This window comes from Ochotona curzoniae, unplaced genomic scaffold (assembly GCF_017591425.1).
Source record: "Ochotona curzoniae isolate NIBS_2020 unplaced genomic scaffold, NIBS_Ocur_1.0 contig_946, whole genome shotgun sequence".
NCBI classification, from domain to species: domain Eukaryota; kingdom Metazoa; phylum Chordata; class Mammalia; order Lagomorpha; family Ochotonidae; genus Ochotona; species Ochotona curzoniae.
Genome location: NW_024466622.1, coordinates 18,145 through 34,367, shown reverse-complemented (window position 1 = coordinate 34,367; position 16,223 = coordinate 18,145). Strand labels below are relative to the sequence as shown.

General features: G+C 43.8%; 1 protein-coding gene and 2 non-coding genes across 3 annotated transcripts; all 3 read right to left on the bottom strand.

Annotated features, from left to right (window-relative positions):
- Nucleotides 1–1,298: 1,298 nt before the first annotated feature.
- Nucleotides 1,299–2,198, bottom strand: LOC121166230 (putative vomeronasal receptor-like protein 4). Its single transcript, XM_040995339.1, has one exon. It carries the CDS (start codon nucleotides 2,196–2,198, stop codon nucleotides 1,299–1,301), a length of 900 nt encoding a protein of 299 aa, XP_040851273.1.
- Nucleotides 2,199–7,728: 5,530 nt separating this feature from the next.
- On the bottom strand, nucleotides 7,729–7,810 carry TRNAS-GCU. Its single transcript has one exon. It is a non-coding gene; the product is annotated as a tRNA-Ser (tRNA).
- A 6,217-nt stretch (nucleotides 7,811–14,027) lies between these two features.
- Nucleotides 14,028–14,100, bottom strand: TRNAA-AGC. Its single transcript has one exon. It is a non-coding gene; the product is annotated as a tRNA-Ala (tRNA).
- Between the last annotated feature and the right edge of the window lie 2,123 nt (nucleotides 14,101–16,223).

Sequence of the window (16,223 nt, the reverse complement as noted above, 5' to 3'; positions counted from 1 at the left end):
AGTGTGCAGTTTTCCTGCCAAGCATGCTCTCAGCCCCAGGTCTTGTGCCTGACTCTTTGTACTATGGTCAAGCCATATGTGATTCTAACCCACACCTATTCTGTGCTCCAGAGTTTTCAGCTGCCCAGCCCAACCTAGTCCACCCCCACATTGACCCCCTCCAGTTCTAGCTCTCATACTCACAACTGGAAGCAGTGGGCCAGCAGGGAAGTCCTGGAGGTTCCCCTACTAGGTGTGCTCTCAACTGTGGATCTTGCATATGCCAGCAGGTGCTGCATTCCAGTCTGTGATGGCTCCTCCCATTCTTGGCATCCATTAACAGGTACTGCAGCCTGATGTAGCTCAGCCTGCCCCCAGTCCAGCTCTCACTAGCAGGTGCAGCAACCTAATCCAATTTGGCCTATCCCTCAGGTGTGAGCTGGGAGGTATTGCAGTCCAATCTGTCCCAGCCTGAACCTTGACTTGATTGTCACTCCTGTTGGGTCTTGCCCAGCATAAACCGTCCCCAGACACAGACCACATGAATGCCAATGGATGTTGCCACCAATCTGACCTGGCTTATCTCTAGCTTCAGCTCTCATGCTCTCCAGCAGATAAATTCTCCAAGTTCCCCTACTAGGCCTGTCCCCAGCAATGGATCTCACATGTACCAGTGGGTGCTGTTACTCAAACTAACATGGCCAGCCCCCAATCCTGGCACTCACTGGTGGGTATTGAGGCTTAGTCCGACTAACTTACACCCATTCCAGCTCTCACTGGTGAGTATTACAATCTAGTCCAGCTTGGCCCACCCCCAGACCTGGCTCTCATATGACCTGGCAAGCATCATGGCCTATCTGGCCTGTCCCACACCTATTCTGGCTGTTAATCACCAATAAGGTCTGGAGCCTAGCCCAGTCTGGTCTGCCCCCAGGCCCAGCAGACACTTATGTCAATGGTGCTACAGCCTTGCTCAGTCTAGTCTCTTGCATTCACCAGGAGGAGCTGCAGCCCAGCATGGGAGTCCCTAGAGTTCCTGTGCGAGGCCCATTCCATGTCATGGGTCTGACACATGCTCACTCTCTCCTGTCTCTCATGCATGCGATCCATCCCTCCAATCACACTAGTATTGTAGTCTATAGTTTTCTCTATAGTTTTCCTGAGTAGATTTGATTTTGTCTTGCGCTTGCCTCCAAAGACACCATTCATACAAAACATGTTTAATTTGGGTTCACAAAAGTTTTGCTGCATTAAAAAAAATCAATAATGATACCCTTTGTTACTAGAAAATTTACTATGGAAAGTATTTTCCCTAATTCTCAGTGAATAAACCAGCAGTTAACCAGGTTACTATCCCTGCTGATCAGAACAAAGGGGCTGAGACTGGCATAACCCAGTCCTAGGAACATTTGGATATTTGAAAAAGAGAAGGCCTCTATGCAGATGGATCCTAAGTAGAAGGAAAAAATAAAATCTGCCCAATAAAAGAGCAGGAAACAGGCCATGAGAATGAGAATACTCCAAGTAGCTCTGATCTCTGGGCTGGGATATTTGGCAAACCTGGAGCTCTGGAGGTAGAGGACACGCCTATGATGTTTGTACAGATAGAGAGCCATGTACCCACTGCTCCAGCCCATCAGACTCTGAAAGGTGAGGTCCCGGAGAGTCATGAGGCAGAGGAAGAGCCATCTGATGATTTGTGGAGCTGGCAGCATGTAGCATAATCCAATGTATGTTCTAAATCGAGACTCATCCGTGCTGTTGACTGCTGTGATGTAGTGGAGCAAGTTAGAGCTTATGAGAAAGCTAAAGACCCAGAAGGTGAGGAGGTAGGGAAGAACCTGCCATGCAGTGCGTGGTTTGAGCTTTCTCCACAAGGTGTTCCTGGGACTGAGGGTCAAGGCCTGGACAACACTGAGGAGGCAGGTGGTGCAGATGGAGAGACTTCGAGCCACCCTATTCAGATAAACCACAGTTTTACAAATAATATTGCCTAGGAAGTTACTGAGAAGAAAAGCTAATGATGTGCCTGACATTATGCTTGCACAGAGTATCACGATGTTACTTAAAGCCAGGTGGATGAGAATAATGTCTGTAGGCTTTCCCTCAGGACCCATGGCAACCATGTGCACATGTTTCACAAACAGAAAGAAATTTCCTCCAAATCCAAGTCCAATGAGAAAAAGGAAGATCGCTCTCTGGATGAGACTCCAGGTCATCCTGCAACTTCATGGACCAGAGCAGGGAAAACTTTTGGAGAAAGACAAATGAGCAAAGGTCACATGCTTCAGTTGTGGCTTCCATCTCATCTGCTAGAATGTGAAGAATACCAAGAACACTGCAGTTCACAGATCTACATGGTTGAGCGTGTGCTTCACTGTCGCTGCTCTGTGTGCCACTTTATATTTTGCCCTAATGATTTATGGAAGATGGTGACCTTAAAATCCACATGCCTAGACATTCTCTTTCACGATTTAATTGATCCTGCCAACATCACCTTCCACGTACCTGCATGTTCACACGTGTAGCAATCCTGCCTCTCTTCACATATTCCCTGAGACACTGTCAGTTACTGCCTTGTAATCCTGCATGCCTTCCCTTACCGCTTGCATATCCATTCAGCTCCGCCCTGCTGTGAGCACTGTGAGTTCCCTATTCAGAGTGCCTTAGTGGTCTTTGCTCGCTCCCAGAGTGTGCTGAGTGTGGTCTGCAGGTGCTTCATGGCTTCATGGCACCTTCTCTGCAAAATTGTCCAAAGAAAATACCCATCAACCTCTAACAGGAAGGTCTCCTTTCTCTCGCTCTCTCTCTCCATGTGTGTGTGTTTCTGTAGGTCTGCCATTCAAATAAGTTACACAAATATTTTAAAAATAAGTATCATTCATGTTACCCTTCTTGGGATATTTCTCCTAACATCAGTTGGATATAATTGTGAGTGCATGTGCCTTTTGTTTTTGTTTTGGGCAGAGAGAGAGAGAGAGAGAGAGAGAGAGAGAGAGAGAGAGAGAGAGAGATTCCCTATCTTTCCAAATGCCTGCAACATCTGAGGGTGACCTGGGAGCTAGAAACTCAATCTGGATTTTTTCACCTACATGGCAAGCATGCAACTCCTTAAGTGCAGCTGGGCAGGAGGCAGAGCCAAGATTGAAGCCCAAGCCCTGTGTTATGGGATGCATGTGTCCCAAGCAGCATCTTAACCACTATACCAACTGGCAATTGCTAGGTTTAACCATTTATCTGTGTTCTGGCACTTTTTACTGGTGTTCAAATATCACACAGAGTGTTGTGACTACTTCGTGTAGCACGATCTCAGAACTGAAGGAAATCCTATAGGTAATGTGCATGTTAATTAGCCAGATTTAGTCATTTCACAAGATGCACAGACTTCAAAACATCACATTTTACCTGGTTAACGCATTCAATCTTGTCTGCCTATTTAGAACATTTAAGACACAGATAAATAAGTAAAACCTCATTATAAAAAAAATACAGAGTTTTAGGGTACACAGATATGTGCCAATCTTCTGATTTCCTTTTGGGCAGACTCAGTTTTACGGTTCTTGGATCCTGTGAACTTATAATGTAGTCCCAACTTTTTCAGTGTTACAGGGACTTGGGATTATAGGCCATTCGGAGAAGATATTGCTGTGGGGAGTTTTCTTTCAAAGTTGGCCAAGTGGGAAGAATGAAGGGGGTGTCTTATCTTAATTCCGAGCGTGGGAGAGGCCTCTCAGCAATCATGCAGGTGCCATGCTGGACAAGACACTGGTCAGGCCATTTGCACCTGAGGAAATAGAGGTAACTAGAAGGAAATGCACTTTGCAGTGCAGCAGGGACCTTGGGGTCCACTGTGCTGAATGCATCCCAGCTGCGAATCCACAGCCTACATCTTGTGCAGGCTTCAAAAGTGGCCTCGCTGAGTGAGAGGGAAGGCCTGCCTGGAGGGAACTGCAACTGGAAGTGCCCAGGATGCATGTCAGGGAAGACCTTGCAAACTCCCTGACAGACTCAGCTGTGCCTAACAGTGTCCAGTCTTACCAGCGGCAGGGAGGCAAGGGAAGAGGAAAGCAGGCCACATGCCTCATTGGATTAAAATTGCAGGCTCTGTTTGTAACAGGAGAATGTGTACTTCTGATCTAAAGGGCTTTTTGCTTTAAACTGTCTTTGGGTCATTTGACTATTCAGCTTTGAAATTAAAAGTCAAGCATCTGCTTGAGTTGGAAGCCAAGCAAAGAGATAATTGACAATAAAGACAAAGTTTTCCTTGTAAATACAACCCTGAGATTTGTTGTTTGTAACTTACCGGTGTTTCCAAGGATATCTCCGCTGGTAAGCCTGAGAGCCCAGTCCCCTTGACACCCTGAGACAGTAACTGATGTGAGAGGTGTCAGTGCAGCACCCTTGGCTGAGCCTGGGTTTACATCCTTGGTCTGGTAGGTACCTGTTCCTTAATTTGGGGACCATAGGCTTCCTTCCCTGGGTCTCTGCTTCTTCATTTTAAAGTGGGCACAACTTGAGCCACAACTGCATCTTCTAGTATACCTTCCTCTTTTACAGGCTCCATAAATGATTTAATAATTGAGAAATCACAATTATACAAAATAGATCTAATTAGTAAATGAAGCAGGTCATGGATGCCTTAAATGTTTGGATAAGACACAGAAATTGTTTATAAAGAATATCTTGATTCACTCCAGTGATTTAGTTTATTCAGTGTCATTGGGTCTCGATGGTGTGACAGTGCAGAGAGTCAAAAAGCTTTGCAATTGGCTACTCTGAAGCTCAGATCCAGACCTCCCCAATGTCTTTGTGCACACCACCTCTGTAAGATCAACCACACGGTAAAAACCAGTCGGGACTTTGTCCTGGACCAGTCTACAGTGAGGAGCAAGGACACAGGCAAAGGGTGTTTTTGTCTGTTCCTAGTAACAGGAATAATTTCTAAATGGCAATAATTGGTGTTACTTTTTTATGCTCCTCACAGCTATTCTTTCTCCAGTGTTTCCACAATTTTCTAAAACAGTGTCTTGTACTGTGTTTAAAAAGCTGGAGTGTCAGTTTAAAGCAAATGTGCAAAACAAATGTCAAAATCTTAGGATACCAGATGAAGAGGTTAAGAAGATCCCATGCTTAAAAGAATGAAGGGCACCAAAACACCTGATGTAAGAGACAAATGAAGTGAAAACAAGACAAAAACAAAAGTCCCAGAGCTGCAAATTGCAGAAAAGCCAGAAGCCACCCAGGCTGACAGCCCACTGCTGCCTGATGCCCCCAGTCTCCCTCACACCTGGGAAATGCAGCAGCCTCAGCCTCAGGGCATCAGTGGCTCTGCTGCACAGAATCTCCCTCCAGGGCCGCACAAGCAGGTGCTGCTGGTTGCACTGGAAAGTGATAGCCACCCTCTCCCAGGGCACTCACATCTTCATCTTCCACAGGAGACAGGGAGGGTAAGACATTTCCTCACCTAGCCTGGCCCTGACCAGTTCTATCTGGAACAGCTTCCCTTCCAGAGCAAAGGCAGCTACCCCTGCACACACACACACTGGGGCTCACTCACCTGTGCAGTCTGCAGGGCTGTGGCAGAGCAGCACAGCCAGGACTGTTTATCCTTGCCTGAGCCCCAGCACTCAGGGATGCTGTCACTGATGTCAGCATGTCAGTGTGATGAGTTTGGCTCCTTCTGCATGCTCTGGGTCCCTGGGACCAGCTCTGCCCTCTCCCTGCTGTGCTCTTAACTGTCAAGTCCAGAAACTTCTTGATCCTAATTACACTGAACCTGCACTAATGAGCAGAAGGCAGCTTGATGATAGTAGATCTCAGAGGGTCCAGGTTCCTTGGAGTTGATTGGATCTACTCCTACCTCTGCCACTCACCACCAAGACTCAAGCAACAACATGGGAGAAGTATCTGACAGTCAGAAGTAGACTTTGTGAACTGTATTACTATTTATTTATTTATTTAATTTTAAAAATACTTATCCATTTCTATTTGAAATGGCAGACCTACACAAAGAAAAGGAGAGACAGAGAAGGTTTCCATTCATTGATTCACTCTCCAAATCACCACAGCAATTGGAGTTGAGGCCACACCCAACAATCATGAGTTTCCATCAGGAGAAACTACATGTGGATTGTTCACAATGTGCACGTCTCAACACTCAAGCCATTGTCCACTGCTTTTCCCAGCCAGCAAGCAGGGAGATACAGGCCATAGAACGTTTCGCAATTTCTATGGGTTACAACCCTATGGTTGCCATCAGCACGGTAAAGCAGGCCTGCAAGTGGGGTTATTCAGCTCGTGCCAAGATGCTTGCCACCTATAGTTTAAATGTATGAGTAACTCAATTGAAATCATACTTTCATACAAGGGTGGGGAGGAGAAAGAGAGCAAGAGAGAGACCCGTCTACCATCTTAACTTGCTCACTCCCACCCCAAATCATTTGCAATGTCTGGGGACTTGGTGAAGCTGACTCAGGCGAGCCCACTAGAACTTATACATTCATCCAGATTACCACATGTTTGGAGGCCAAGACCCTAGTACATATTGTGCAGTGATAACGGGGCAATGGAATAACAGCAGCAGGCCCCCCAATGACACCTGCAATATATAAGGAAGGCAAGCGTCACCGGCCGTGATTCTTAAATTCACAGGACACAACGGTCGTAGCCCCAGTGACACTATTCTTATTACACCCGTTTTTTTATCTTTCATAATTTGACCTACGCTTCATAAAGCTTGAAAATTACTGTCCCTTTCCCTGGGGCGCACAAAAAGTATCAAAACCAGCATAAACACCCCGAGAAGTTATAACAATACCGCATTCAACCCAAAAACAACGCCCCCGGACACTAACACCCATGTTAACAAACCCGAGAGTCTGGTGGACGGTGCTCTCCATCATAGCCTACCAAAAGACTTGGGAAGACCACTTCACAAACACCCTGAAAGCCCATGAACCACCTAAGACTCATTATAAACTCAGACACTCTGCAATCTCCTCAAAGAAAACGAGTCATCTCCCCATCGCCCCCACAAAGCCTCCCCCCATTCGGTCCAACAAATGCGCGCCGAATACCCCTCTGGGATTCTTGAGCAACCCCCACATAATAAAAAACCGCTATCTCTCCCCCCCGCAATTACCACTAACCCCCAACAACACAGTAACACCAATCAAAAACTGAAACAGGCAAATTTGTTACATCCACCCTTCCACCCACGATTCTTGAACCCCTTTCCACCTTCGCCCACCCAACAGAGGCTCACGTGTGTGTCCATTCAGCTCAATTATGTAAAAAATATTAAAAATTCAATTTTTTAAATGAAAAAGTTTCATTTCAAATAGGTTTAACTGTAAAAGTGCTATGTATTTCACAAGGTAGTTATACAGGTAAGCAAAGGATGCAGCACCACACATCTCCCTTTCCAGTGTCTTTGTGCAATTTTCATCTCTTCAACTCAGAGCCCTTATGCAGGATTCTAAGTAGATGTTACATATGAAAGCATTGAAAACAACCCACTGAAGAATTACAGCAAGTATCAAGAGAATAACGTGTTAGTTGGAGCAAAATTGGGACGATCTCTGACCATAAGTGTGAGAACAGTTTGGGTTGCTGAAAGGAGATTGGGAGAGGAGCAGTTTTAGGGAAGGCTGCCAGTCAGGAGGACTGAGGACTGAAGGGACGCTGTGTGTAGCCTGCCCTGCAGCCTCCAGGGGAAGCCATTTGGAACACGAAAAGCAAGGAAACTGGCGACGAGGGTGGGTTTCGAACCCACGCGGGCAGAGCACAATGGATTAGCAGTCCATCGCCTTAACCACTCGGCCACCTCGTCCCCTGAGGGCATGGTGTATTCCTCCCCTCCCAACAGGGCATGCACGTGCGCCCTACAGGGGTCTCAGGTGGGAGGATGCTCAGTCTGAGGAAGGAGACACAGAAGAGGCTGGAAGGGAAGCTCAGCCAGCAGGTTCAGCTCCTCTGGGCCTGGGTTCCCAGACCAAGGCGTCCCCCAGGTCAGTCTCAGGGAGCACTGCAGGAACCTCTGACTGGGGAAGGGACAGTGAGAAAATCTGAAGAGCGCTAGCTGGGCTGTGGCATTCTGGACTCCTCGACATCTTATTCCCATAGTTCTGTCTTTGTGGAGTTGATTTCACCCTGCATTAGCTTGATAGTAGCCAATCACAGGGCAGAAGCTATACCAGTCATTTGAGAAGACACTGTCAGTTGTGGGGTGTCCAGTCATTTGAGAAGACACTGTCAGTTGTGGGGTGTCCTAACCCAGAGCCTACCCTTCCCACCTCTTGCCTTCTTCCATGCCCGCCTCAGATATCTGCCCTGCAGCTATCCTTCTAAGCTGGCCACAACTCTCAGACCCAAGCCCAGCATTCATTCAGCTGAGTTGCAGTTTTCTCAGCACTCAGGGAAACAACCAGCTTGCTCCATCCTTGGGAAGTAATCCCGCAAGTGGTGCTCTCCTTCACAGGAGGGAGTGGATGGTTTTAGATATAGCTGTTAGAGGGCGGAGTACCTACACTAATTGTGGTTAACCTTTGTGTTATCTGTATTTGTTTATTCAGCCTTCTATTTATAACAGCATGAGCTTTTGAGCTTTTTTAATTCTTCAATTTAGAATCCAAAGTTACATGATTTATAATCCAATGATGCACAGTTCTTGGTTAAATGTTTGCATAACATTTGTTTAGAACTATGGCAGTGAAAATGCATGGTCAACACATCGAGGATAGAGATTATGAAGGCACTAACACTTCTACAAGGTGTTCACTTATTTCATATCTTGTGAGTGTTAATAATCAACAAATTTTTTAAATGAGCTTAAGTGATTTTTATTTTTTACTTTTTCAGATATTTGTGGACCATTATTTGTTGAGTTTGTATGTGAATTAAAAGTGTATTTTAACCCTGAAAAGTGTGTAATAACTGATGCTAGTGCCATGGTTTAGTAGGCTAAAACTCTGCCTACACAGCCAGCAGCTGGCATTGCATGCTATGTGGGTACCAATTTATGTCCTGGCTGTTCGCCTTCTCCTCCAGCTGAGTGCTCGAGGTCTAGCAAAGCAGCAGAGGATGGCTTAAGTCCTGGGACCCCTGCAGCCTGTGGGAGACCTGGAAGAAGCTCTTGGCCTCAGATCAGATCTGCTCAGCTCTGACTCCTTTAGCCATTTGGGGAGTTATTCAGTGGACAGAATCAACTCTGTCTTTCCCTCTCTCTAACTGTTCCTTTGAAGTAAAAATAAATCTATTTTAAAGTATGTAATGTATGGTTGGAACAATAACTTGTGTGTACTTCTATTCCAACTCCCTGCCTGTGGCCTAGGAAACAGTAGAGGACAGCCTAAACCCTTGGGACCCTGTGTTAACCAGAACTAATGGAGGGAACTGTTATGCTGGATGGTCTTACTAGCAGAATGCAGATGTCTGAGAAAAAGGCAGTAAATTCAAAACTAGAGCAAAAGGACCCACCCAGTCTGTACAGACAAAGCTTGCTTCTAACAATGAACAGACCCCTAAGGACAAGTCTGAAAATAAGGAAATCGAGGACTTATGTCTCATTAGATCCAAACAAGAAGAGAAAGAGATCCACAGAAGGGGGAAACTTTAAAGAATTAATGATTGGCAGCAATTTATAACTGGGGAACTATCAAAACCACTTGAGCAAGAACCTTGGAGCATATCCTACATCCGGGACCTGGGGAGGGCGGGAAATTGGGTGGGCCTTCTCCCTTAACACCCCCCTTTAAATATGAAGAAAATAATATGGAAATAATAGTCTTCCCCACATTCCTATAGCCCTTGAACCTTTTTACCCCAGTTAACTATGTAAAGATTTTCAAAAATATAATAAAACAAAAGGAAATCTCAAAAAAAATTAATGATTGAGAAATAAATATTTGGCAAATAAACCCCACATAAACCAGATTACTGGAATCCAGCAAAGGTCAAGCAGGATAAACCCAACACAATCCATATCTAGAAACATCAATCAAACTACTGAAAACTAAGACAAAATTCCTGAAAGCAGCTAAAGCAAAATGAAATAGAAACTATAGTTCTAGAGGCAGTGGGTTTCTTACCAGAAACCTTGGTGACCGGAAAGAGACATCATAACATTGATTAAACGTTGAAAGAAAAGACTCATTAAACCAGAATGCTGTGTGTGATTAAAAAAAATCCTTCAGCTAAAATGGTGGACAAATACCCTCTTGTTTGAAAGTAAACAGGGATAACTCATTGCTGACAGGACCGTTAGAGATGAATATGCAAAGTCGCAAGCCCAGGAACAAGACTGCAGAGGGAAATTTAAAACATCACAGATGAAATAAGAAACAGGTGTATAGACTTAACAGGGTTCTTTTTTTTTTAAGATAAAATTGTCTTTTTAAATACTGCTATCAAATTTAAATATGGTGTGGAAGCCATATGTATTACTTGAGCATGTGGGTTTCTTTTGACAGAAGCAGAAGCTATTCTCTTGACTTTAATGTAGTAAACTGGGAACAAATAAAACCTTTTGTAATATTTCACATTATCGCAGAGTATTTCTCCTGTGAGAATGTAGGATACAGGGTTTTTCACTAATTACAAATTTGAAACAGGACTTAGTTGTTAACTCCACTATAGCTTGGGATAGGCCAATTTTTAAAAATTTTACTTCTTATTATTACTATCATTTTATCATACAGTTATATAGGCCCTGGGATTTCCCTTACCCCCTCCTCAATTCCCTCCCCCCTCACCCCACTGAGTTCCCCTATATCATTACTACAGTATAGTTCTTCATACACAGTCATATGTCCATTATTGCAGACATGGACAATGGCAGAGAGTCCAGTATCCTATTGTCAAGATATATCCAACAGTTTCATTGGGAGTCCATCTTTAGTCTGGAGGTAGAGACGCATACTGCATTGTATCCTCACATCTTGAAATGAGTCTCCATTACATAGCTACTATATATCCCCTTAAATAAAAAGCCACAAAACAAAATCAACAGCAGGAACAGAAAGAAATTAACAATGCCATGAAGTTAAATAACATGGTACTGAATGACCAACGTGGAAAAGATCATTTCTGTCCTTCTTTGGCTTCCAAACAAAGAGTAAGAAAGTGTGATGAGATCATCATCCACCATTTTTGGATGTTCAGCAAGTTCAGGATCAACGTAGAAAAACACTAGCATATCCACTTTTTTCTTGGGATCAAACCTTTGTTATTCAAAACAGAAACACTGTAATTTATTAAAATATTGCCCAGCTTCAAATGACATAATATTGTATGTGGAAATTCCAATTACTGGTTTGTCAGCATGATGCTTTGCTATATAAAAAGGTCAGTCTCTCCTGGCACCTCCTGTTTGCTAAGCTCTAACATTCCTCTGGAACTTGCATTTACATCTGCATAAAAAAGTAATGTTAATGATTTGATCCTTAAAGTGGGTGCCTTATTTTCAGTCTGGTCTGATGCATGCTCTACTACTACTACTGTCGACCCTTCAAGTTCGGTAGTCAGGCAACAGAACTGAAAAAGAGGCACCACGCAAGATGACACTTTTAGCACTACCAGGTAAGGACCAGGCAGGGTTGCTTCCACCGCCTGAGCTGCCTGCTCCCCCATCTCAGCACTTCCTTGTCCCGTCCATCCCAACCTAGGAAAGTGCCCTGTCCTTCCTGCAGCCCTGGGCAGACACCAGGTGGGGCGGCAGGGTGGTAGGGGTGGGAGGGCCCAGAAACGGATGCAGCTCCAGGCTGAACCCCAGAACCCTCCCCCAGGCTAGTCCTTTTTCTAGTGAATTTTCATAGGTATGTTTGATGGCCAATTTTTTTTTAAAGCTATAACAAGAAGGCTGAAGTATTGTATGAGAGACTTTTTCTCCGTGGCGTGTATCTCTGAGTATCTTCTGGGTTGTTTGTCCAAACTTCCCAAGCATCCTTATTTTTAGATGTTTTGTGTTTCTTTTCTCCTCCTGCTGAGGAATGGGATATGTAGCTCATATAATTATTTTCAAAGATCCTCGAAAAATTAAATTCAAGTAAAAAAAAAAGGTGGGGGAAGTTAATGATCAAAAGGCAGTGTAGACAGAGAGCAGGTGGGGTCAAGGTTAAAGGAAATAAGGTTGAAATACTGACCAACATTTGCGTGAAAAAGTTGGCAGGGAATTTAGAATCCCCTTGCAAAAAAGCTTGTGCAATGAAACCTTTGCATGAGTGAGAGGCAGGAGCCTCTTCCTATAGGATAGAACTTAAACCCCAGCCAAGCTAAAGAAGCTAATCCCTGCAACACCACGGATTCTGACGGGAATTGGATAGTGAAAGCTTAATGAGCGCACAAATAATTCTATCTGAAATACATGGAACTCTCAATGCCAGCATGGCCCACAAACATACTGCTTAGAGTATTCCTTAATCCTTACACAGCCTAGCTCAGTACACCAGTAGCCTCCATGCTTCCTAGGCTCTCCCAGAGCCGTGAGCACGACCTGAATGCATGGACCAGTGCCCCAGGTCTGGTCCCAGTCTCAGTGTCCCTGAGCACCCAGGAAACGTGGGGTTGGGCTGTGGACCAACGTGAGCCACCTCCTGGAAGTATAGAGCACATTCTGCCTGCAAGGACACGTCCTCTGGGTCAGGCGGGCCAGTGCACCACTGCTTCACGGATCCGGGGACAGGAGAACAGGAATCCAGGAGGGCCAGAAAGACCCTGAGCCGCTTTGGGTCATGGGAGTAAAGGCACTGGGAGCAAGGACACCCGTGTAGGGGACTGGGGAGGGCAGTTGCGTCTTTCCAGGAGCTGGAGCAGGAGGTTGCATGGAGACCGGACTCTGCTTCCTCCCTGCTCACCGTTGCCTGGGACCTGAGTGGGAAGTGGGAAAACACTCCTCCCAAATCCTCCAAAGGACCCCCAGAACTAGTGCACGTGTTTCCACAGAGAATGCCGACCATATCCCTATGTCTCTGCTCCCAGGTACCCACTTTTCTGCTCTCAGAATTCAAATACAGCTGAACTTATGAACAATGTCCCTGTGTCTATTTCACTTTGTACAGAAACACCACATTCATTTTTGTTATTCCAAATCACAGATTCTTCCAATCACAGATTGGAAAGAATGAATGAGGAGGCATGAGAAATTGTGAGAGGAGTTCAGGTTTGACCCATCACAATTTACAAGAAAAGACAGAATGATGAATGCAGAAGAAAAAGAACTTGCAAAGGGATGGAACATAGAGAACCTTAGCCCCACGATAGGGATATTTTTATGCCTTTAAGCACATTATCTTCACGGAACAAAGGAACTGGTTATGAGCTGCTTTGCTGGTGGGGTGATCTTGACGGAGCGCTTGCTTGCTAGCTTTTTGGGTCAAAATCTAGATCCTGTCATCTCTGTGACAAGGAGATGGCTGGGTCTGTGGTGACAGATTACCAGAGCATGGAGCCACTTGGCGATGCCTCTGCTGTGACGTCACTCACAAGGAGGTGGTGAGCAGACACGAAATACGCACAGTGTAATGACCAACCAAGAGGTCCTTACCGGTTCTGTGTCATTGTGTCTTCAGGTCACAATCCAGACACCACTCAAAGAAGAGTTTTGTCAGCCAAGGGAAGGAAAAACAAGTATGTAGAATGTGGGTATGGACCCTACCACCTCTTGCATGCTAAACAAGCTATCTACTACCTGAGCTAATTCCCCACCCACTGCTGCAACCCTCCTCCCATTTCACTGGTGGAAGCCCAGCCACCGCTGCACCTCCTCCTCTGTTGCTACAAACCCAGCCTCTTCACCAGCTCCAGGGACTCCCTGGCACAGCAGCAGTCCTTGAACAACCAATGGAACAACCACAATTGCGCGCTCTCTGCCAGGAGAAGGAAAAAGAATAGGGGTGGGGAAAACTGGGGGGCAGGGCGCCAGAATAGGACCAGTTCCGCAGTCCTGCCTGTGAGGATGCTGGGAAGCGGCCCAGCTGCTGCTTCTTTCTGAGGCTTCTCCGTGGAGGAGGCTGGGAGGCAGTGGCAAAAGAAGAAACTACAACGCAGCAACATGTCTCCACCCGGTTTCGAACCGGGGACCTCTCGCGTGCTAGGCGAGCATGATGACCATTACACTACAGAAACACAACACAGCTCACCTTCCTCTGCCTTTATTGTGATGTGCTCAAGACTTTCTTGCTATTGAACGCACCTGTCCCCTCCTCTTTGGACCTTTGCAAATAGGCTCTTCTTCCTCAAGTCTTTACCACTTGCCTTGTCCTCTTTCACCAGAAAAAACTCTTTCACTTTCCCCTGCTCCACGTTCCTTTAGTCTCCAAAATACAGCAGATCAAGTCTCCTGCCAATATTTGTGTAGGACTACCCATTACAATACTAGTGAGTAAATCAGCAGTTGGTCTTTGGGAAGGGTACAGGAAAGCCCAGAGTCAATGGAACTGCATCATAAAACAACAACAATAATAATTGAAATCCTGAGCAAAAATGTTAATAATAAGCACAGAATAATAAAGCTCCTAATAAACATATGTCACATTACCTATACATGGAAATAAATTGGATTAACAAAGACTTCTCAAGTGAAACCTCAGACTAGGAAATAATGAGATGGTGTATTCAATGTCTAAAGAGAAAAAGAAAGAGATTTTCAAGTAAGATTATATGCAGTGAAACTATCATTTAGAATGAAGAAGAAAGTATTCTCTAGACAGAGCATTTCCCACCAGACCAACCTTATGAAAATTTGAAAGGAATACTACACCAGAAGTAACCATAATGAAAATATATAACAGTATCATATTCATTAATAGAACACATACAATCATTAACACGTTAACAAAATGTTAGCAGTTAGTTCTCATTGACCAATATTAAGAACAGTGGGTTCTATTCCCTAGTAAAATCTGCATGTTTTTCACTGGGTTTTAAAAAGGGAGCAATCATATTCTCGTTACAAGAACTCACTGGGAAGAAAAAGATACACAGAGACGGAAAATGAAACTATGGAAATGGATACTTCAAGCAAATGCAAACCAGAAATGAGAATCACTACACTCATATCACATAAAAAAAAAAAATCTTAAATCCAAACATGTAAAAAGAGACAATGAAAGACATTATATGTTTAAAAAAAATCAATGTAACAAAACAGATGTGAGAATCATAAGTAAATCCTGACCTAACCCAAGAACAAGGGGGTTTCCAATCTCGGGTAAAGGATAAAGCTTTTGCTAACAACATCAGCATTTCATATGGGAACTGATCACAGATCCTGCTATTCCACTTCCAATCCAGCTATCTGCTTCATGTCTGAGAAAATCAGTGGAGGATGGCCCAAGTGCTTGTGCCCTGTACACATGGAAATGACCTGGAAGAAGAACCTACTGTTCCTGGCTTCAGTTTGGCACAGCCCTGACAACTGCAAACATTTGGAGAGTAAACTAACAGATAAACTATTCTCTCACTTCTTCTTCTCTCTCTCTCTCTCCCTCTTTGCTTCTCTGCCTCTCAGATAATCAAAAATAAATCTTTAAAAAAATCTTAAAAAACTACAGAGACAAATGACAAAGATTTTCCTACAACCTGAAGTGAAATATGGACTACAATATGAAAATAGTGTGGGAATTTAACATTGTACTAATATCAAACAACAGATTACACACACAGAAAAATCGACAGGGAATATCAGAGTAGAACCAATCACACAGATTTTCACAGAATATTTCACAAAAGAAGTAAAAGTTACTCAATTTACTCAAAACCACATGTGCACATTCTAAGAGAGACCATATATCAATCTGTAAATTAATCTCAATTAAGAATTTCAGTTAAGAAAAATCCAAAAACAAAATAAATAGGAACAAAACTAGAAAATCTAAAGCTTAATGAAATTAAACAACATACCACTGAATGAACAATGTACCACTGAAGAAATTAATAGGAAAATAAAAAACCTTTTGAAGAAAATTATGCATCTGTATTTCATATGTGACTCTGAAAAAATTAAAAATAAAAAATTTTGGAAGACAGAAAATAAAAAAATAGAAATATCAACATCCATTGAAATAAATCAAAAACATTATTGAGAGGGATATTTATAACAAAAAGCACAAAAAATAGAAATATCTCAAGTAAATGATCTCAAGGACTTTTTTTGCAAAGAGAAGTTAACAGAAAGAAATAAATGATTTAAAAACCAGCAAAAATGATTGGAATTGAAAAAAAACAAGTAAAATTGCAAGAATAATTGC

What these genes read in the sequence shown, in the direction of transcription:
- LOC121166230 (XM_040995339.1), bottom strand. Translation starts at nt 2,198, where the DNA reads ATGACCTGGAGTCTCATCCAGAGAGCGATCTTCCTTTTTCTCATTGGA.